The sequence below is a fragment of the Malaclemys terrapin genome, chromosome 4 (assembly GCF_027887155.1).
Source record: "Malaclemys terrapin pileata isolate rMalTer1 chromosome 4, rMalTer1.hap1, whole genome shotgun sequence".
NCBI lineage: Eukaryota > Metazoa > Chordata > Testudines > Emydidae > Malaclemys > Malaclemys terrapin.
Window position 1 is genome coordinate 56,367,297 of NC_071508.1, and position 23,679 is coordinate 56,390,975.

A 23,679-nucleotide genomic window follows, 5' to 3' on the forward strand; every position below is an offset into this window, starting at 1 on the left:
GGCTCGCGGGCCCGCTTAAAACGGCTCGCAGGCTGTAGTTTGCCCACCCTTTTCTTAGCTTATTGGTCTTCTGAATGTACAGTGCTAACACTTAGTGGCGAGAGGAATAAATGAACACAGCCCCTCTGAGCTCTGACATTGATATATGTTCCAAGAGTCTCAAGGACCAACTGCTTGTCAGAAGAAACTAATGCTTTAGTAGGGTAAAGGATAGGTTTACATTAAAAGAATGGATAAGAGTAGGAATCAGGGATAAGAGAGAAAGTCAGGAGAATTACAGGTAAAAATTGATGAATGATTAATCAATCCCACAACAATAATTAAACATTCTACCCCCGAAAATGACTAAATACTGTTCAGCCAGCCTTGCACCAACTGAATATAAAAGCAAGTGGCTTCAGCTCCAGAGCATACCCACAGGTCCTAAATGGTAAGTACATACCCATTATACCTTGCACTGCAGCTTTTAGAAAGTTTAGTTTGTTTTAATGTTAAAGTCCTATATCATGCCTGGCCATTACTTGTATGTGGTGTAGTGCTGACAGACCTTTACAATCCCATGAAAGCACACACAGACTTTACTCTAAGAGCCCGTTCCTAGCTACTTAAGTGTAGCATCCAAGCACTGTTAAGGTATCCCAAAGCCCGGTAACAGAGATCAGTCTCTAGGCTGCTGAAGCCCTGGCTTTCCCTTGACTTCTGGTGCAAGGGAGGCCTAATAGGTGGGGAGGGCGGCAGGTGGCAATTGATGGCTCCTTCTCTCCTCCCCTCTTTGTCTGGGCCAGGCTGCCTGTCCTCTTCCCCTGCTGGTTCTGGCTAGACGATGCTGATTGTTTGGGTAAAGGAGCTGGCTACTCCACCTGCCCAATGCTGTTAACAGGCAAGGTGTTTTAGGGACAGTTGGCAGAGGGCAGGGCCGGCTCCAGGCACCAGCTTAACAAGCAGGTGCTTGGGGCGGCCAAGGGAGAGGGGCAGCACCTGCGGCAATTCGGGGGCAGCAGGTCCCTCACTCCCTCTAGGAGCAAAGGACCTGCCCCTGAACTGCCGCCGCTGATTGCGGCTTTTTTTTTTGCGCTTGGGGCGGCAGAAATGCTGGAGCCAGCCCTGGCAGAGGGGGGGGACCCAAAGTGAAGCTGAGAGCCTGGACTCCTCTGGCGAAGAAACAAAATGGAGCTCTTTCCTATCCTGCAGAGAGCAACTCCTGCTGCTAGAAGAGGTCTCCCTCACACACGTTTGAGCAGGATGCATGTTTGGGTGGTGCCAGCCATGGGCAGGTTATTCTGCTTGTGCAGCCAGATCAGCGAGATCTCTATCCCAGTAACTCCTCTGCCTCACTCTCCCCTGGCTGGCAGGCCATTTCAGTTTTCTCTTCTCAGGCACTGCCTCTATGCTTCTGGTTGTCGGTGGAAACTGCTCCTCTCAAGCCGCCCCCTCCCCCCCCGCCCCAACAGTAAGGGAACTACATTATTTACAAAATTCTTTCCCTCCTCCCACAATCCTCCATTTATGTTTCCCTAGTGGTACAATAAATCTTAATGTGGTATCCCACCTTCTTTTGGATTTGTCAGTCACACACTGCTCATACCCCAGTCTTGCATCAGTTAATTAACCACACCCTCCAGCCCTACATCAATTAATTTTGTACCTCCCCAGCTCCCATCTCTGCCCCAGACCCACATCAAGTCTGCCCATATCAGCCCCTTGCCTCCCAACACACCTCTGCTGCTGTCAGGAAGTGTGTGTGTGGGGGAATAAAAAAAAAGGCATGAACAACAATTTAATACTTTCGCCTGCTGCTGCAGAACCTGCCAACAGAGGGAACATAAATAACAATCTCTTCTGCTAGATATGTGCAATCATTACAGATAACATCAATGGTTGTTATGAAAAACATGGGGTTGGGAGAGAGAACAAGCATGGGCATGTTTGAAATAAAAAGATCTTTGCATTATAACTCTCAGACAACAATAGATAGATGTCATCAGAATTGTTCCATGTGAAGCCTACATATTCACACTCAAATGTACATAAGATTTATAGATATACTTGAATTCTAATGTTCATGAAAGATGTTGGGTTTTAATCAGGCCTTCTCTTTACCTACAGAATGACTATAGCATAAGGAACAGCTTCCCCAATAGAGTGCCTCAACCTTGATTTGGAGAGACCACTTCTGTGGCTCCGAGAATAAGTCATTCTCTATCTCCATCCAACACTGGCCTGTCTTCTGAGATCAGTAAAAAGGTTGTCAATGAGAATGGGCACTTGTCCACTAGATACTGGACTGAGGCCAAGAATTCATTTCACATAGGAGCTCCAACAACCAGCAGAAACTTTTGATGCCTAAAGTAAAATAATACTGTGATGGCAAAAAGCTCTGAGAGACAATCTTGAAGCTGGGATACATACCTCTAATAAAGTGAAGAGTGCTTCCCTCTCCCCTTTACTTCATGTGGAGTATTGGTAGGAATATAGAAAGCTCCAATAGCAATAAACTGTGTTATGTAATCTAAAATCTGTGAGACACTGAGCAGCTTTCATTCCTTGCATAACTGCTGTTTACATAATACCAACAAGGGTGCAACAGACAAGGAGATACTAAAACAAATATGTGCAGTAGGGACAGTAAGTCGTGCAACAGCACTTTCAGTCATGACATAAGGAGCCTGTTGACAAAATAAATGAATGTCTGGCAAAACGGAAGCAGTCCCTGTCTTGTAGGTGGGTGGCACATGCATATTTTATAATATTGGACTAAGTTTTCCCTCCTGGCAAAGAGTGTCATCAGTGTATAAAACAGCTTTTCCTTTGTTTCCATTATTTACATAATGGGAAATAATATGGAGAGAATTATCAGGATACAGATCCCATTCCAAATATTTTAGGGAAGCTTTGAAGAAGTAAGACAGAACCTCGTGTCCTTATTCTGCATGCAAGTATAGGCATAGCATTCTTCCTCCTAATCAAGCTAGAGACAAAATAAAAATAAATTTTCAGGTGAGAACTCAGACCCATTAATTTAAAACAAACACATTTGGAGTGGATTCTCTGATCTGTTGTGGCTGCTTAGCATTGCTTGGGGGCATGCTTAGTGGACATATTCTGTCTGTAGGTGGCCAGTAGAGAATTCCCCTTGTGTAGTGGAACTCTCTGCTATTGGAGATGACAGAGTCAGTTCCTGCACCTGCCACTCCCCACACCCGGGGCATTCTGGGGACAAGGAAGAATAGAGCTCTGCTATGCAGAATCTTCAAATTGCCAGAAGTTATGGAGAGACCTTATGCCAATGTCAAATTATAGTTGCTTCTTAATTTTGTATTTCCAGTTTACTCTGGGGCTGGGTGGTGAAGGATCAGTGAGCCATGAGTAGTGATGGTACCAATCCTCTCTGGGCCAGAGTTTTGCTCAGGTGCAATTGAGAATCCTTCCCTTTGAGTTTAGTTGATGCGGGGGTGGGTGGGGAAAGGACAGATTTTTGCATTTTCTTGGCTTTAAATATTCTTGGAATGAGTAGATGTACATCACCTGCATCTTCACATTTGTTCACATTGTTTTTTTTCCAGGGGTCCAGATGTAATGGAGAAGGAGCAGCATGTCCAGAAAGTTAGTAGCCACTACTGGCTGGTAAAAGACTGCAGTGAATATCTAGATCCTCTAACTACCTACTTTCAAACATGAAATTGTCCAATCCGTACTCAAGGTGCCACTAACCTTGCAAACTACTTGCCAGCGTTCAGCCTTCCTTTCATGAAGGTAATTAAGAAGATGACTATAAGCTGTTTCCAAAATCACCTGAAGTCTTCCAATATCTTAGATTCTTCTCAATGAGGCTTTAAACTCCGCTGGTTGCATTGCTGGATGATCTCCTGGCCAGGGACGATGGTAAAACATCTGTCCTCCTCCTTGTGGATCACAACATGGTATTTGACACTGTTGATCGAGATGCTGCTGGTTCTCCCAGGAGAACTAGTAGGGGCAGCACTAGATGGTTCTGCTCTTTCTGCACAAACTATGGATAGAAGGTCATGTTGGGCAACTTCACCTCCACAACCAGAGCTCTGACCCTTGGATGAGAAACAGATGGTTGACACTAAACCCAGGAAAGCTGAAGTGATGCCCATGGGAGGAGACACACACTTTAGGCAGCTAGCTAATACCATCCCATCACATTCAACTGAGGGCATTTGCCATTTCATCAAGAAACACTATATTGCTTCCTTTGTGATACTAGACACCCACACAGGAACATACCTTACCAGCTGAAAGTGCAAAAAGGAGTGCAAGTACAACACATCACATCAGGCAAATCCTTGCCTCCAATCCAGACTTCCTTGAACCCTTTCTGGCCCCATCAGAGAATCAGGGCTGATATCTATAATAAATGGATAGGCCAAATGCCTCTATAGCTGAACTCAAACCAACTTTACTGTCTTAGTTCTGGTTGGTGTGACAGAGATCACTCATTGCAGGTGCTGCCTTGTGGGCAGGCCTGGGCACAGCAGGCTGTCTTCTGTCTTGGCCCCGTTGACAGCCACTCCTGCCTTGTGGCAGTCTGTCCCTCTTGTGGCTCAGTGCTCTGACCAGCTCATGCATCTAATGGAAGTAAGACCTTTTGGGGTATATAAAGACTCCAGCCCTATTGGTTAAGCAAGGGCTTCTGATCTGTCCTGGGACAAGATCTCAGGGTCTCAAGACTTTTGGCTTCAGGGCCTTCTCTCCCCCAGATTCCCCTTATCAGGAGTAGGATTTCTGCATTCTGCACTGCCAAAGGGCTAGTAGGGGAGCCAAGGCCCACCCTCTCCACTGGCTTCTGGTCCAGGGCCATGTGGTAAGCATTAAGTCCTGCACCCAAACATGCCATACTGCTGCCTCCATGGATCACTTCCTACCAGTCCCCTCTTTTCCAGCAGATAAAGTAAAAATATTAGATAACTGAAATCAGAGGTAAAGCCTCAGACCTTCTCTGTGTCACAAGTCTCTTCTCTGCATGTTTTGGCAAAAGCCACTACACCCAGAGTCTTGGGCAGGAGGACTTCCTGCAGTGCATCTTTCCTGGAGTGTAGGTCAGTTTGCTTCCACTGTCTGCCCTCCTACTGAGCTGGGCTGTTCTCCTTTTTGAGTGCCTCCTTCAAGCCAAGCATGGTTTGCAGCTGTGGTGAGGTGAGGATAGCTGGGCCAACAGCGACTGCTTAACCCTTTCCTTACTGGTGCGGGTTTTGTATACCTCCACCACAGCTATACCCAATGCCAGATTTATTTTGTGGTTCTCATTTAGATACAGCCAAAATATCTTGAGAACAACTTTCTGTGAAAATCTCATGAGGATATCTGATCTCAAAAGATATCTGACATTTTGGAGCAAATCTCACAAGAGCAGTTTGTGAGACTTCAGTGCCATGAAATCCAAACCCAAGCCGTAGATCTGGTTCATCACTAAATCTGAACCCTAGTTTAAATATAATACAAATCCAGAACTGCACATCACCTGCTGAGACTATCTGTAGTATACAAACACGTCTGCCAGATTTATATTAAGTCTCCAGTCCTGTTTATGCAGAAATCAAAATTCTCAGTATTCTCCATTTTTAGAGTTATCATACTAAAGAAACTATTAGCTTCTCAGTATGGGTTTGGCATATGACTACACTGTTACATTATTTAGCATGCACAGGCAGTGTATACTTATCAGATAGTTGCTTGCCAAATATTTTCCTTTGTGTGTATACTGGGTGAATAGAATATCTGATAAAATGAGGCTGATGACTGGGTGGCAGTACATTGAAATTTGGGAGGAAATTTGGATTAAAAAGATTATAAGTGGATTTGAGATTTTACGATGACAACAGATGTGAAACTTAATTTTCTGGAAATCCTGCTTTGTTTGATCAGATTAAAAGATGATTCAAGCTCTAAACATGAGCGATCCATTGGTTTGTACAATAATGTGGCCAGATCTTTCCTGCTTAGGAAAGATTCAGAATTTCAGATATATAATTTATAACTTCAAAGAGAAACTTCCATTAAGAGTAAATGCTTGCAAAGCCCAAACTGAACAGATTTAAAATCAACTGATTTTGAAATGATATTTCACAAGAGCTGCTGTAACAAATGCAATTTCACTAACAAGGCCTACAGGTAGATTCCATCTGGAAAGTTGACAGGTGGTTAGAAGAGAACACTTTCCAAATATCTTATTGATAGCTTTCAAGACGAAAAGCTCCAAATCCTTTCATTTGGTTTTAAAAGTTTCCTGGTGCACTAAAGTGTTACAGTTTTTTCCATTTATAAACTGAAGGTAAAGTATTGCTATGGTATTTGAGATTGAGATTATTATGAATACATTCGTTTTTAGTTTTATTTTTTTGAGTAGTGACTCAACACTCAGACCCTTGGTGTTGTTTCTGTGGTTCTCACTTCCATTTTAATTTTCCATATACAATATCTTTCAAATTTTGATTTATACAGTGTACTTATTTTAGTTTGTAGTAACATACTGCAGGATAAATATCCTGAGATGCTTCTGGAAAGGCTAGACCTAAAGGGTCAATATAAATAAGAATCCAGTTCTAATGTTAATGCAAAGAAGACTCTGACCCACGGATTGTGTGTCAAATTCTCATGTCAGTTTTGTGGGTGGCAGTCTCAGCAAAGACCAGAGGTGAAAGTAAGCCAGTATAGTCCGGTACGGCATACCGGCAAGAGCCAGTATACCGTGCCGGACCGCACCGGCTTCCGCAGCGGGGATTTAAACGGCTCTGGGTTCCCCGCTGTGGCAGGGAGCCCAGAGACCTTTAAATCCCGCCCGCAGCTTGGCAGCCGGGATTTAAAGGGCTCAGAGCTCCTGCTGCTGCGGGGAGCCTAGAGCCCTTTAAATCCCGCCCGCAGCTCCGGCGGCCAGGCTGGGGCCGGGATTTAAAGGGCTCGGAGCTCCCGCAGCTGCCACGCCCCCCTCAGGATTCCGGCAGTACTGGTAAGTCCTGTAAATTACTTTCACCCCTGGCAAAAGCACTAAGACTAAAAAGAGTATGAATTCAAATATTAGGTCTGAACCACATGAAAGTGTTCCCAACATATGACTATGGGCTAAATTTCATTTTCACTTAAATCGGTGCCACTGTCAATGGAGTCACTGAGAATTACATAGAATATTAAAGGTCTGGTCTACACTGGGAGTGTGGGGCAAATCGGTCTAAGTTACGCAACTTCAGCTACTTGAATAACATAGCCGAAGTCAACGTACTTAGATCTACTCACCGCGGTGTCTTCGCTGCAGTGAGTCGACTGCTGATGCTCTCCTGTCGACTCCACCTGCACTTCTCGCTCCGGTGGAGTACCGGAGTCCATGGGAGAGTGCTCGGTGGTCGATTTATTGCATCTAGGCTAGAGGTGATAAATCGACCCCCGCTGAATTGATCGCTGTCTGTCAATCCAGCAGGTAATGTAGACAAGCCCTGAGTGCTGAAATGGGATCTATAGGTTGTGACAGACCCAGACCAGTGGGGTACAGGAGTCTGATAGAGGGCAAATATACTGGTCACTGGATGAGTAATTTTCTGTTCCCTGAGTGACTAGAGCAGGGGCTGCACTAGAGTAATCAGGAACCTGCTAGAACCAGTTAAGGCAGGCAGGCTAGTTAGGACACCTGGAGCCAATTGAGAAGAAGCTTCTAGAATTAATTAAGGCAGGCTAATCTGGGCACCCGGGTTTTAAAAAGGAGCTCACCCCAGTTTGTGGTGGGAGTGTGAGGAGCTGGGAGCAAGAGGAGGTGTGCTGCTGGAGGACTGAGGAGCACAAGTGTTATCAGACACCAGGAGGAAGGTCCTGTGGTGAGAATAAGGAAGGTGTTTGGAGGAGGCCATGGGGAAGTAGCCCAGGGAGTTGTAGCTGTCCTGCAGCTGTTACAGGAGGCACTATAGACAGCTGCAGCCCACAGGGCCCTGGCCTGGAACCTGGAGTAGAGGGCGGGCCCGGGTTCCCCACAAACCTTCCAATTGAGCTGGATTGTGGGCCCTCCCAGAGGGGAAGGTCTCTGGACTGTTCCCCAACCCACATGGTGAATCTCTGAGGCAAGAAAATCTGCCAATAAGCGCAGGACCCACCGAGATAGAGGAGGAACTTTGTCACAAGGTTTAACATTTACTGAAGTCTGAGATCCAATAACCAAGAAAACATGTTTTCCTAAGCTATATTCTAACTATTTCATGGGGAAAAGATTCATCTAGCACTTTTGACTGATGCTGAGAGCAAAAATATAATAAATGGTTTTATTTCCTTGCCCAACTATATCTCTCATCCCCATTAACACACACTCCTTCTCCCTAATTCCAGGAGAGGATTAATGGCTGTAAATCCTGAGTGGAGATAGGTGCTTCCCCCCCTCAGTGTTAGGTGACGGGCCTCATCCCCAAACAGCCATCTACACACGCAGACATCTCCTTGGCATTTCCTACTGGCTAGCTTAGGCAGCTCCTTGCTCAGTGTGCTGGCTTCTGTGAATTTGTTTCTTAGGCACCTAAGTCTCCCAATGCATAATATAGGATAATCATCATGGGAATCGTTTGGCTAGTGGCATATAAATATGGGGAAAACAAGACCTAGCCCAATAACATGAAGAAAAAAAATCGGCAATAGTTGTGGAAGTAGGGTAACATATCTTGCATGTATCTATCCTATTCCATATTAGTCATAGAATCATAGAAACGAAGGGCTGGAAGGGTGCTCAAGAGGTCCTCAAGGCCAGCCCCCTGCACTAAGGAAGAACCAAGTAAACTTAGACCATCCTTAACTGTTGTTTGTCCAACCTGTTCTTAAAAACCTCCAGTTGATGGGATTTCACAACCACCCTTGGAAGCCTATTTCAGAACTTAACTACAGTTATAGTTAGACATTTTTTCTTAATATCTAACCTAAGTCTACCTTGCAGCACATTAAACCCATTACTTCTTGTCCTACCTTCAGTGGACACGGAGAACAATTTATCACCATCCTCTTTATAACAACAGCCCTTAACATATTTGAAGACTTATCAGGTCCCCTCCATTCAGTCTTCTTTTCTCAAGATTAAACATGTCCAGTGGTTTTTTTTAACCTTTCCTCATAGGTCAGGTTTTCTAAACCCTTTATCATTTCTGTTGCTCTCCTCTGGACTCTTTCCAATTTGTCTACATCTTTCCTAAAACATGGAGCCCCAAAATTGTACACATTACTAAAGCTGAGGCCTCCCCAGTACTGAGTAGAATGGAACAATTACCTCCCATGTCTTACATATGAACTTCCTGTTAATATACCACAGAGTGATATTAGTCTTTTAACCAACTGCATAACATTGTTGGCTCATACTCAATTTGAGATCCACTATAACCTGACAGATGCTTTTGAGCAGTACAACTACCTAGCCAGTTATTCCACATTTTGTAGTTATGCCTTTGATTTTTCCTTTCTAGAGTATAGTCCTTTTCTCTTGTCTTTATTGAATTTCATCTTGTTGATTTTTAGATGAAGTCTCCAATTTGTCAAATTCATTTTGAATTCTAATCCTGTCCTCCACAATGCTTGCAACCATGGGCAGTGGGTATAATAGGCCAGGGGAGGCTAAGCCTCCCCTAAAGGAAGCCTTGGCCCCACCCATGCTCCACCCTCTCCCCCAAGCCAGCGGGAGCTCAGTTTCAGCCGGAAGTCAGCAACCTGGCACTGGGGCTGATGCGGGGGTTGGCAGGTGACCCGGGGCTGGCAGGTGACCCGGCGCTGTGGGTGGCAGGTGACCTGGCACTGGCCGGCAGCCTGGGGCTAGGGCTGGCAGTGGTTGGTGGCCTGCGGCTGGTGCTGAGAGCAGGCGGTGACCCGGGATAGTTCCCGGGGTGCCTCTGGCCTCAGTGGAAGGGGCAGGGCTGCATGGCTAGCCTCCCCAAAGGGGAGGCTCACACGCTGCCCATGCTTGCAACCCCTGCTCAGCTGGGCAGGAATAGATGGGACCTATAAAGCCCAGGAGCTGACAACAGACAGGGCTGTTGTGGAAAGAGCAGTCATGCACTGGGAGGAGGGAGTTGGTACTCCCAGGGATGGGGGAAGGGGGAGAGACCAGGAAGATTAGGAAGCAGTCTGGGCTGAAAGGGTAGAGCCCAAAACTGATGAGCTGAGGGACCCTGGACTGGAACCCAGAGAAGAGGGTGGGCCCGGGTTCCCCTACTAGCCACTGGGGAAGTGGAACCATCATGGCAGCACAGGAGAAGACTGTCTGGGACTGTTTGCATAGGAAGACTTTGGGTAACCCCAGAAGGGCGAGAGACGGATGGTGACTCAGTTGGAGGGCCAAGTCATGAAGAGGGTTTGCAGGGTGAGAGGATGATAGGTGAGCAGGGCCGGCTCTAGCTTTTTTGCCGCCACAAAGCAAAAAAAAAAAAAAAAACACGCAGCTGCAGGGCTCGTGTGGAGGGCTGTCAAGGCAGCTTGCAGGGGGGTGAAGGGCGGTGCCTCGCAGCTGGGTGAGAGGGGCTGCCCCCTCTGGCCTTGGGGTGCCTCTCCCGGACGGGCAGGCGAAGCCCCCGGGGGCTGCGGGAGGTGCTGACTCAGCCGCTCCTTTAAAGGCGGCTCGGCTGGGCAGGGCTCAGAGCGGCACGGGAGGTGGAGGTCGGTGCAGGCGGCAGGGAGTGGCGTGTCCCGGGGAGCCCGGCGGCACGGTGAGCAGTGGGGATCGATAGTTCCTGCCCCCCTGGCCGGGGTCCGTGCCCCTTCTGGGCTGGGAGTGGCAGAGCGCGGGGAGCCGGCGGGGGCTCTGGAGCTGCGGACCGGGTTGCCAAAAAAAAAAAAAAAAAAAGAACCACGGCAGGGCGGTCGGAATGTGCCGCCCCAAGATTGGCTGGAATGCCGCCCCTTACAAATGTGCTGCCCCAGGCACGTGCTTTCTCGTCTGGTGCCTGGAGCTGGCCCTGTAGGTGAGGCATCACCTGAAGAGGGCACAGCAAGTGACAGAGCTTATCCCTAGGATGGCCAGCAGGAGGTGCCACTGTGGTGAGTGGACCCCATGACAGTATCTCATACAAAGTAGAGCAGCTTCAACAGGAGAGATTGAGAGAGACCCATCTCAGAATACCTTATAGCCCACTATTTAGAGTACTGAGGGGGGATATCTGGTTTCAACTCTGCTCTAAATCAGGGAGGGGGTGATTTGAACCTGGGCCTCTTACATCCTAGGTGAGTACTCTAACCCTGCCCTATTGAGTTATTGCAATGCCTTTCCATAAGAGCTGGAATAGATTTGAAAGGTATACTGCCACCACTGTCAAGTTCCAAATTTAACCCATCTTAAAACAAAACAAAACAAAAATGGTTGTTTTTCATGCTCTCTCTTGATGACAAGAACAACCCTTCCACAACCCCCCTCCCAAACAAAACAAGTCAGGAGCAGCTAAAATCCCAGCTTCCTAGCTAGTTTACTTACTTACATGCATGTCAATCAGTTACTCTGTCTTTTGACTCCATTCTTGAAAGAGGCAAAACATAAGCCTCCCCTTTTAATGCATGTACACACTGCAACTGCAGAGACACCCAAGACCAGATTTCACTCTTGTGTTTTACATCATCTCAAACCCTCTGTGGAATAATTTCCTTTCTTTGTAATTCACTATAACTCTCATCTATATTAATATGTCCTTAAAAAAAAAATCTGCCGAATTGCATGTCTCTTCTAGTAGAGAGAATATAATGAATAATTTAACATTTATAAATATAATTCAATAACTTTTTACATTTAGTACCAATCTCCCCTCCCAGCTTTTCAAAACTATTCTTATCTATCACTTCTATTTCTAATGTTTCAGTATGACTAACTTCAATAGTTAAATATAAAGATACCTATACCAATTACAACACTGACAAAAAGACAAAGGTAAGAAAAGTATATAACATCACGTCTTTGGATACCATTAATGGTCCATTACAAATATGGAGAAATTTTGCTATCTGATCCATTAGTTTGTTTTGCCCTACAGTAAAGTACAAATCAATATTAGTATGAATGTACTTTAAAATATAAATCCATTAACTTCAAGGCACTTTAGGAGCTACAGCATATGTTCATAATTGAAAAAATCTCCAGTAAAAATGAGAAACTATTTCCTGATTTTGGTTAATGTATGTTCCAGCTTAATCATCTCCTAGGTGAAAGCTATTGTCTCAAAGGATTGGTATTACACAATCTCCTGACACTGAATTTTGTGCTATGTAATTTGCATTCTTCAGTGGATGTTGGCATGCAAACAAAACTACAGAACTTACTAAATTTCTGTTTTTCACATATTAAAATGCTGAGCTAACTCTCAGAGTTCATATATCATGGAACTTCTGTGCTGGATTGTAGCTATACTAGTCATGTTTACTGTCACGAAGAGATTAAATTCCAAATTAAGGGCTTGATCCTGCAAGTTATTATTCACACAAATATTCCTACTTCAGTCACGATAGCTATATACAAAGTTATGGATGATATGAAGAGGTAATTTGGGTGCTACTGTATAGTATGTGAACAAGAGGATATTCAAGTAAATTGAAAAATCAACAGGAAATGCATTTTTACACAATGCAAAGTTAATTTGTGGGAGTAGTTACCAAAAGATATCACTAAGGCCAAGAACTTAATAGGTTTAAAAAAGGATTAAAACATTTATATTTATTTAATAATGAGAATACCTACAGTTACATTAGATTAAAACTTTTTTAAAAGAAAGGATAAACTCTCATGTGTTAGGGCATAAACCAACCACTAACTGACAGAATTGGCAAAAAACTTCCCCTATGGGCAGTGTAATAAGCGTGTAACACACAGGTGTGCTGCTAAAAGGCTGAACTTTATGGCCTGATATCAGTCATCTAACTAGGGTCTGCATACAAAGTTTGATACCCCTGACACTTTACAGGCTCTGGAGTGGGGCCAGGGATGAGGGGTTTGGGGTGCAGGAGGGGGCTCTGGGTTTGGGGGGCTCAGGGTTGGGGTAGGGGGTTGGGGTACAGGAGGGGATCAGGGCTCTGGGGTGGGGGTGCAGGCTCTGGGGTGGGGCCAGTGATGAAGGGTTTGGGGTGCAGGAGGAGGCTTTGGGTTGGGGAGGCTCAGGACTGGGGTCAGGGATTGGGGCAGGGGCTTACCTGCGACAGCTCCTGGTCAGTGGCGCAGTGGGAGTGCAAATGCAGTATTCCTGCCTGTCCTGGCACCGCAGACCACGCTGCGCCCAGGAAGCGGCCAGCAGCAAGTCCGGCTCCTAGACAGAGGTATGCAGGCGGCTCCCCGCGGTTCTCGCCCACAGGCACTGCCCCGCACCAGCTCCCATTGAGGGTGGAGCTGGTGCTTGGGGTGGGGGCAGCTCCATGACCCCCGGATTAGGAGCCGGACCTGCTGCTGGCTGCTTCCGGGGCGCAGCGCGGTGTCAGAACAGGTAGGGACAAGGCAGCACCGTGGCGCTGACGGGACTTTTAACAGCCCAGTCAGTCTGACCAAAGCCACCATGAGCCAGTGCCTGACATGTCACAACCCAGGACTGGGTCAGGACCTGCAGTTTGAAAAGTCTAAAGACTTTGGGGCTGATCCAGAGGCCACTGATGTCCAAGGGAATCTTTCCATTGACCTCGGCAGGCTTTGGATCAGGTCCTACATTTTCCACTTCTTTAAAGTGCTCTTGAAATGTGTTTGACACAGGTGATTTGAGATGGCGCATTGGGCTGGGAACATCCCCTTGGGAGCTCCTCCACCCCGCCGGCAGCCAGGCGGCTCAGGGGTGAAGCACCAGGAGATGGCACTGCCCCCCCGAGCTTGGGAGGTGGAGGCGGCATTTGACAAGGGACCCTTGTCCTGAAGCCTCGGTAAGGAACCAGCGCGCACTGGCTGCCCTGAACGGGTCCATGCAAGCCCTGACTCCCCTGCCACAGCCGCGGCCTCTGCCTGTGGGCGACTCCCCCAGCGCTCCGCGGCAGTGCGGTGTGTTTCCACCAGGGGCACTTGAGGTGGAACCCGCCTCCCCGTGCCTTCGCCTTGTAAGAAGTTCCCTGCTGTGCACAGTCACTCGGCTGCCCTGCCTGCAGCTGCTGCGGCTACAGGACAAGCCTAGTACCGGGAGGAGAGACCGGCTCCCCCACCCGCCTCAGGTAGGGATCGGGGCTCGCCCTGCCGCCGCAGCGGGGAAGCTGGGGGACTCCACCCGCAGCCGGTCCCTTCACGCGGGCCTCTGGCGGCTCTGGGAGAGGCGGGAACCCCGCGCACCCCGCCTCGGCCTTTGCAGCCGGGCTCTCCGGCCGGGCGCTGCTTCAGCTCTGCGGCGCGGGGCCAAGGTCAGGGCCGGGCCCCCGCACAGCGGCTCCCGCAGCCGGCCGGCGTCACGCGCGGAGCCCAGCTGACCCGCTGCAAGAAGCCGCTGGCGGGCTGCCCGCGGGTAGGGTAGGGCAGAGCAGAGCAGGACGGGGCGGGACATGCCGGGGCTGCTGAATATAACACCCCGGTCCGCAGCGGGATGCTGCTGCGGAGCCTGCGGCCGGCGCCCTTGGGAGAGTCCCCGGTCGGGCAGGGGGCTGAGCGAGCCCCAGCGCTGCCTCCTCCTCCTCAGTGCTGAAGGCTTCTTCCCAGGCCAGCGCCGCCTGCGTCCTGGCGCTGCCTCCAGCATGGCTTTCCCTGGGGCGCTAGGTGAGTCCTTCTTCCCCAGAGGGGCGCGGGGCTGGCACCGGAACCGGGACCCGCTCACCTTGGGGCCGCTGCAGCCAGCAGAGCAAATGGCAACACTTGAGCCGGAGTCTTCCCCCGCCCGCTCCTGGCTGTCGTCGTCCGCCAGAAAGCGGCGGCATGGTCCTGGTTCAAGTCTCCTCCCTCAGAGAGCTGGCTATTGGCCAGGGCCAGATTTCCCCCCCTCTCAGCCCCTCACCCCTATGCTCCTGGCGGTCCCTGCGTGGAGGAATAGAATAGGATTCCTCATGGGGGCTGGTGCAGTTCTGATTTTATAATATTCACGTCCTCTGAGTCAGTGGTTCTGAAGCTTTTCAGACCACTGCACCCCTTTCAGGAGTCTGATTTGTCTTCCCTACCCCCAAGTTTCACCTCACTTAAACTACTAGCTTATAAAAAGTGTCACAACACAGTATTCCTGAAAAATTGCTTACTTTCTCCTTTTTACCAGGTAACTAAAAATAAATCAATTAGAAATAAATATTGTACTTGCATTTCAGTGTATAGTAAATAGAGCAGTATAAACAAGTCATCTGTGTGAGATTTTACTTTGTACTGACTACTAGTGCTTTTTATGTAGCCTGTTGTAAAACTAGGCAAATATTTAGATAAGTTGATGTAACTCCTGGTTGAGAACCACTGCTTTAAACTTCCTGATCAATCATTATCTTTTAAGTAATCATCCTGTCAGTGTCTAGCACAGTCCTCTCTTACTTTACAAGTTTGAGAAATAACTCCCACACAAGTTAAAGACAACTACAGCAACCTTGGGATAGCAGGAAAAAAAAAAGGATCAGGAAAGGACAGAGGGTTTTCTGAATACTGCATAATATTCAGCCTCTCCTCCCAGAGTGGATAAATGTTTCATCATTTCCTTGTCCCCAAATCACAACAGCAGTGATCCATTTTTACTTTGGGAAATTGAATCCCCCACCTAGCATATTTTATTTTAAAGGAGTACAGTAAATATTGAAATGTATCAACTTACCAACCCAGCCCAAGGGGATTAGAAATTGCATAGTGAGTGAAGAGTCATTTTGCAATTTTTATGTTAAGTTTTCTTCAATGATGTGAACTGACCTATTAATGTAAACAAAACACGGCCTACCTGGAAGACAAGAGATGCCTGCACCTGTCATTTGCCTGAAAAAGGAGTGCAGGAACAAGCACTGTCCTGAAGAAAAATAGTTTGGTGTTAGTGGAGAATAGGGGTTTATGTATACATAGATAAAATGAAGTGAAAACTTGACATTTGGTGTAATGACTTAAAATTCACTTTGTTAATCAGAATGGGCTAAGTACTGAAGTCTAGCAGGCAAGAAGTTTCCTACTGTACTTCAGTTTTTAACAGTTATGTAACTAAGGCCATTTTTACACTAGGAAAGCGATCAGTCACTGACAATGATTGTTCAGCAGTGGATCCCTCTCTAGGCCTACTCAGCCAATGATGAAACTGCTACTATAGATGGGACAAAACCATTTTTCAGCTCCATGTTCCACTAGGACTAGCAGAGGTGGTTTTTACAGCCAAACACAGGGTGCCCTAGCATGCCCCCCCCCCATGACAGGGAGCTGAAGGGGCAGAAGCTTGGTCCTGCTGGCTCCTGGGGCTCCTGCTGCAGTCTCTGCACCCACGGGCAGCCAAGGTCCCCCTCCCCCATCTCCTCCCCTGAGTGTGCCGCTTTCCCACCCCTCCCCTTCCCTCCCAGTGCTTCCCCTGCTGCCAACACTCAGGTCACTCCAGGAGGGAGGGGGAGGAGCGGGGGCCACAGCACGCTCAGGGGAGGAGGCGGAGAAGAGGCAGTGGCGGGGCCTTGGGGAAGGGGGTGGAATTGGGGTGGGGCAGAGCAAAGGTGGGGTCCCCGCACTCCTCCACATGTACCCCCCCAACCCCCTGCCTTGAGCCGCTCAGGGCAGGGGACTGGGGTGGGGGAGGGCAGGGGCCTGAGAGCACCCCCATGACCCCAGACCACACCCCTGCTCCGTGCCCTGACTCCTGTACCCCCCACCCTGAGCACCAAATGGAGCTCCTGCACCCCCCCACATTCCCACATGCACCCCTCGCACCAAATGGGAGCTGCCCCAGGTAAGCGCTCCACACCTCAACCCCCTACCCCAGCTCTGAGCCCCCTCCTGCACCCTAAGTTCTGGCTAGACCCTGCACCCCAATGTTTTCTTTTTTTAAATAAAGCCTCTTATCCAAAGCACTTTACAATAGTTACCTAACGGTACAAACAATATCTGGAAAGATCATTAAGTGGTCTGCCGAGACCCTCAGCGATTTTTCAAGTGCTCTATGGAAAAATAAGTTAGACTACAAAAAACAATCAAGGTACCTCACTTTATTTTCATTATAAGAGGAGGATGAAGAAAAAAAGAATGAAAAACAGGGGCAGGGGGAGATAAGAGAGAATGTTCTTTTTCTTGGCTGGGTCCCAAGGAGGGGCCCCAAAAATGAAGCTGAGCACAGGGCCCCACTGACTCTAAATCCACCACTGAGGACCTAAAAGTCGCAATATTACAACAGAAAAACTTCAAAAACAGACTCCAATGAGAGACTGCTGAATTGGAATTAATTTGCAAATTGGACACCATTAAATTAGGCTTGAATAAAGACTGGAGTGGATGGGCCATTACACAAAGTAAAACTATTTCCCCATGCTTCCCCCCTCCCCCCCCCCAGTTCCTCACATCTCCTTGTGAATTGCTGAAAATGTGCCATTTTCATTACCATTACAAACAGTTCTTTTCCTCTCCTGCTGATAATAGCTCACCTTAACTGATCTCTCTCCTTAGTGTGTATGGTAACACCCATTGTTTCAGAGAGAGAGAGAGAGAGGGGTGTGTGTGTGGTGTATGTGTGTGTACACTGTATTTTCCACTACATGCATCCGATGAAGTGGGCTGTAGCCCACAAAAGCTTATGCTCAAATAAATTTGTTAGTCTCTAAGGTGCCACAGTGGGGGAGGGATAGCTCCGTGGTTTGAGCATTGGCCTGCTAAACCCAGGGTTGTGAGTTCAATCCTTGAGGGAGGCCATTTAGGGATCGGGGGGAAAAAAATCTGTCTGGGGATTGGTCCTGCTTTGAGCAGGGGGTTGGACTAGATGACCTCCTGAGGTCCCTTCCAACCTTGATATTCTATGATTCTACTCCTGTTCTTTTTGCAGATACAGACTAACATGGCTGCTACTCTGAAACACTGAGGACTAGTCATATGATCGTTAATTGAGCTGATTTGGTCCTACATTCACTAGCTGTGAACTGTTTCCAACACCACCTGAGGCAGCCTAGGAAGTCCTTATTACTGACAACTATTGTCAGCAGCTATATCTGGGTCTAACTATTATTAGAGACACAAGGTGGGTGAGATAATACATTTTATTGGACCAACTTCCATTGGTTTTAGAGACAAGCTCTGTGTGGCTTGAAAGTTTGTCACTCACAAACAGAAGTTGGTCTAATAAAAGATATTACCTCACCCACCTTGTCTTTCTACTATCCTGGGATTGTCACAGCTGCAACAATACTGCATGCAACTGTTGCTGACAACAATGGCTACAGAGGTCAGTAGAAAGATTCCTATGACCTTAATGAGACGAGAGTGAGAAACTGACATTAGAAGCTCAATTTGGATACATATTGCATTGTCACTGCATTACTAGATCAACCATGTGTATAGAAGTTGTTCTAGGACTATACTTGATTTTGTGAAAGTTTAATATTTGGTGTTATCATATTGCTGCTGAACAGAAAAGCTTAAGGGTATATCTTAATGGGAGTCTTTCCATTGACTTCCCTGGGCTTTGGCTCAGATGCAAGATAAGAATAAAAATAAATATCCAGTAAATCACCATTACTAACTGCTTTTTGGAACAGCTAGTCCTAGAACCCACAAGGAGAGGGGCAATTCTTGATTTAGTACTAAATGGTGCACAAGATCTGGTCCAAGAGGTGAATATAGCTGAACCACTCGGTAACAATGACCATAATGTATTTAAATTTAACATCCTTGGGGGGGGGGGGGAGGGGGAATACCCAAGAAATCCACCACAGTAGCATTTAACTTCAAAAAGAGGAACTACACAAAAGTGAGGAGGCTAGTTAAACTGAAATTGATATACCTGTGTAATAAATTAAGATGTGTGTGTGTGGGGGGGGGGGGGGAAGCTTCTTTTGATGGACACCCAGCCAGTTAACTGTAAAATCCCTCTTGGTAGCTGTTCTTTACTTGCTTTACCTGTAAAGGGTTAAAAAGTCCCCCAGGTAAAGAAAAAAAAAGTGGGCACTTGACCAAAAGAGCCAATGGGAAGATAGAACTTTTTAAAATTGGGAAAGAAAACTTTCCCTTTGTCTGTTGTTCTTTGGGCTGGAGGAACAGAGCAGCCATACTATAAGCAGCTAAGCCAAGTATAATTATAAGTCATCAGCTCATGCCTAGAACTACTTATCTGAACTCCAAATGTGTAAGTAGAGCAGAATGTTTAGCTAGACATGATTAGGGTTATTTCTTATTGGTTTGTGGATCTCCTCTGTGCTAACCTCTGATACATTTGTTTGCTTGTAACCTTTAAGCTGAACCCCCAAGAAAGCTATTTTGGGTGCTTGAGTTTTGAAATTTCTCTTTTAAAATCTAGCAAAAGCCTAAGTTCCAGTTGCATTTTCTTTCTTTTGGTTTTTAATAAAGTTTACCTTTTTTAAAAACAGAATTGGATTTTTGGTGTCTGAAGACGTTTGTGCATGTTGTTTGATTAGCTGTGGCTACCAGCTAATCTCCTTTTTTCCTTTCTCAGCTCTTTCCTGGAGGGAGGGTGAAAGGGCTTGAGGGCACCCCACAAGGAGGAATTCCCAAGTGCTCCTTCCTGGGTTCAGAGGGGGTTTTGTTGCATTTGGGTGGTGGCAGCGTTTACTAAGCCAAGGTCAGAGAAAAGCTGTGACCTTGGGAGTTTAATACAAGCCTGGAGTGGCAGGTATTAATTTTTAAAATCCTTAAGGGCCCCACTTCTGCACTCAGAGTGACAGAGTTGGGATTCAGCCTTGACAACCTTTTATTATGGTATTTTTTAAGAGGCGTAAACTATATGTATACCCCAAATGCCCCCCAACCCCCAAAAAAGAAAAAAACATCAATAGGACCACCAAAAGAATGCCACCATGGTTAAATGGAGTAAAAAGGCAGTTAGAGACAAAAAGTCATCCTTTAAAAACTGGAAGTCAAATCCAACTGAGGAAAATCAAAAGGAGCACAAATTCTGTCAAATCAATTGTAAAAGTTTCAGAAGGCAGGCCAAGACACAAACTAACAGCAATATTTTTTAAAGTACATCAAAAGTAGGAAGCCTGTCAATCAGTGGGGCCACTGAACAATCCATGTGCTAAAGGAGCAGTCAAGGAAGAGAAGGCCATTGTGGAGAAATTAAATGAATTCTTTGCATTAGGCTACACTGCAGAGGATGAGAGAGAGATTCCCAAACCTGAGCCATTCTTTTTAGGTGACCAATCTGAGGAACTGTCCCAGACTGAAGTGTCAGTAGAGGAGGTTCCGGAACAAACTGATCAATTAAAACAGTAGTTAGTCACCAGAACCAGATTGTATTCACCCAAGAGTTCTGAAGGAACTTAAATATGAAATTGCAGAACTACAACTGTGGTAGGTGATCTGTCACTTAAATCAGCCTCTGTACCCGATGACTGTGGATAGCTAAAATAATGACATTTTTTAAAAAAAGGCTCCGGGGCAGTCCTGGCAATTACAGGCCAGTAAGCTTAACTTCAGTACCAGGCAAATTGGTTGAAATAGAATTATTGGACACATAAATGAATACAACATGTTGGGGAAGAGTCAACATGGGTTTTGTAAAGGGAAATCATGCCTCACCAACCTGTTAGGAGTCTCTGAGGGTGTCAGCAAGCATGTGAACAAGGGGGATCCAGTGGCTATAGTGTACAGTACTTAGATTTTCAGAAAGCCTTTGACAAGGTCCCTCTCCAAAGGCTCTTTAGCAAACAAAGCAGTCCTGGGATAAGAGGGAAGGTCCTCTCATGGATCAGTAACTAGTTAAAAGATAAGAAACAAAAAGGTAGGAATAAATGGTCAGTTCTCGCAGCAGAGAGAAGTATATAGCAGGATCCCCAAGGATCCGTATTGTGACCAGTGCTGTTCACTGTATTCATGATCTGGGGAAAAGGGTAAACCGTGAGATGGCAAAGTTTGTAGACAATACAAAATTACTCAAGAGTTAAGTTCAAAGCTAACTCCAATAAGAGTTACAAGGGGATCTAACTAAACTGCGTGACTGGGCAACAAAATAGCAGATGAAATTCAAAGTAATACACTCTGGAAAACATAATCCCAACTATACATACAGTATGGTGAGGTCAAAATTGTCTGTTACCACTCAAAGATCTTGAGGTTATCATGGATAGTTCTCTGAAAGCATCTGTTCAATGTGCAGTGGCAGTCAAAAAAAGCTAACAATGTTAGCCACCATTAGGAAAGGGATGGACAGACAGACAATATCACAACGCCACTATATAAATCCACCTTGAATATTGTGTGCAATTCTGGTCACCACATCTCTAAAAAAGCTACATTAGAATTGGAAAAAGTACAGAGAAGGGCAACAAAAGAAACTATTGGAGTATGGAACAGCTTCCATATGAAGAGATTGGGATTGTTCAGCTTTTCTGAGCCACCCCATGTGCATGCCCAGTTTGGCAGGTGAAGCCCTGTGTCTGCGGGCACCAAGGCTAGAAAGAGGGCATGGCATCAGGGGAGAAGCTGAGCGAGCACAGCCTGTCATTGCTCATCCACCCAAAAGTTGGGCCCACCCAAATTTTCACTCCTAGCTACGCCACTGATGGACAATCAGCCTGTGGAACTCATTGCCAGGGGATGTTGTGAAGGCCAAAACTATAACTTGATTCCAAAAAGATTAGATAAGTTCATGGAGAATAGGTCCATCAGTGGCTAATAGCCAAGATAGTCAGGGACAGAACCCCATGCTCTGGGTATTCCTAAACCTCTGACTGCTAGAAGCTGGGACGGGACAATAGGAAATGGATCACTAGATAAATTGCCCTGTTCTGTTCATTTCCTCTGAAGCATCTGGCACTGACCACTGTTGGAAGACAGGATACTGGGCTAGATGAACCATTGGTCTGACCCAGTATGGCCATTCTTATGTTTTTATTTATAAATTCACTATTTTCTCAACCTACATCAGCTTTTTAGACTAAAAGCAAATCTTAAATCAACTGTGGAAACAAGTGGATGTTAATTAGAAGAATCTTTTAGATTGAGAAAAGAGGCTGACATATCAAAAGGATCAATATTTGAAGCCTGCAGCGTGTTTGCAGAAATATTGTAATATGGGCATTGACAAAATCATGCCAAGTTGTCATGACCCAGACTGGTTTTTAGCATAAGACAAACTTTTAAAACAAACACCATAGTAACTGAATATGTATTTAAAAAAAAAAAAAAATAAGAGGGACCTGAAATGCAAAGGTCAGATCCAGACTTTCCAAAGGTATTTGGATCCAATTTTTTGATTCATGTTCACATCTATTTTTAAACCCAAATAAATAGAATGGAATCTGGCTCAAAATAGCACCTATCATACCCAAAAGTATTAAAAAAATGCTTTACAAACTAATACTGCTGGGCAATAACTTGCCCACAGTTTTCCCTGAATTGCTACCATATGTATCAAGTTCCAGGCTGGGGATAGTGTGTGTGAAGGAGTTCAACAAACAAAACTGTAGAGTTGCAGAAGAAACTCTAAAAGATCATCTATAGTGGCGCAGCTATAAAAAAAAAAACTCCAGTCTTTTTATGATGGAAAGATATTAAAATAGAAACACTAAATATAAAAACAGCTTTAAAAAAAAGATTAAAAACTCAATAGAAACTACAGTCCATACCCTGCCTCCCTCTCACATGCAGATCAAAGCATGTTATGAGCTGTTAGAAAACTAATTAAAAACCTTTGCTGAGCTAAATACAGCATTTCAACTTCTGTATTTGAAAGTTACCTCCACTTCACAAGCGCTCCATGACAAACAAAAGGAAAAGATATGCAAATATGACTGAATTTAAAATCAATTTTCAACTTGCATATGAGTATGGAATTGATTTAAAGACACTGGAGTAGAATAGGAGGCAGAAAGGAATTCTGCTAGTGTGACTTCCCATGCTAGTATGGCTTTCCACTTTATTAATCATAGAATATCAGGGTTGGAAGGGACCTTGGGAGATCTAGTCCAACCCCCTGCTCAAAGCAGGACCAATCCCCAACTTTTTTTTTTTTTTTTTTTGGTGTGTGCGTGCCCCAGATCCCTAAATGGCCCCCACAAGGATTGAGCTCACAACTCTGGGTTTAACAGGTCAATACTCAAACTGCTGAGCTATCCCTCCTCCTGTATTTCTTTTGTTCAGAATGAATACTTGTAACTTTCTCCATTGAATATATATTACACTACAAAAACTCACTGCTTGTGGAAATGCAGGGAATTTCTATAATTTCTAGCACCAAGTCTCAATAGGTTCACATGTACATGTGTCTTGGGAATGCCCAATAATGAGAGAATTTTGGTAACATTATGACAGACTGACAGTCTAATATACTGAACAAACTTTATGGAATTCAGAAACAAAATCAATAAGGTTAAACTTTATTGAATTAGGGTTAACACCTTTGGAGTACATTGTATAAATATATGCCATTGTGTATGTGTTATCGTGGCATTGTATATACCTTCTCTAGCAGGGCAGGGGATGCTAATGTACTTCCTCTGTTATCAAGGTTCTGAAGCCACTCTCCTGGGTTTTTTGGATAAATAGCCTGGGTTTTAAACAGACTCAGTACCTTTTTCCTGACCAAAAAGGAGACAGTACCCCTGGTGCATGTGTAACGCCAAGAGACCCCAGTTGTCGGCAGGTTTGAACCAGGGACCTCTGGAGCTTAGTGCATGAGCCTC

General features: G+C 45.8%; 1 protein-coding gene across 4 annotated transcripts in view; it reads left to right on the forward strand.

The window, feature by feature from the left end:
- The first annotated feature begins 13,927 nt into the window (after positions 1-13,927).
- Positions 13,928-23,679, forward strand: part of AMPD3 (adenosine monophosphate deaminase 3) — a 53,920-nt gene continuing 44,168 nt past the window's right edge. For 2 of the 4 annotated variants that reach the window (XM_054025934.1, XM_054025936.1), the window contains exon 1: positions 13,928-14,130. Coding sequence is in view for 2 of the 4 variants with exons in the window: in XM_054025932.1 (XP_053881907.1) it covers positions 14,641-14,662 (22 nt within the window). In the remaining 2 variants the exon portion in view is untranslated. Of the gene's footprint in view, positions 14,131-14,499; positions 14,663-23,679 lie in introns of those variants that run through there. The other 2 variants (XM_054025932.1, XM_054025933.1) reach the window with 1 other exon arrangement.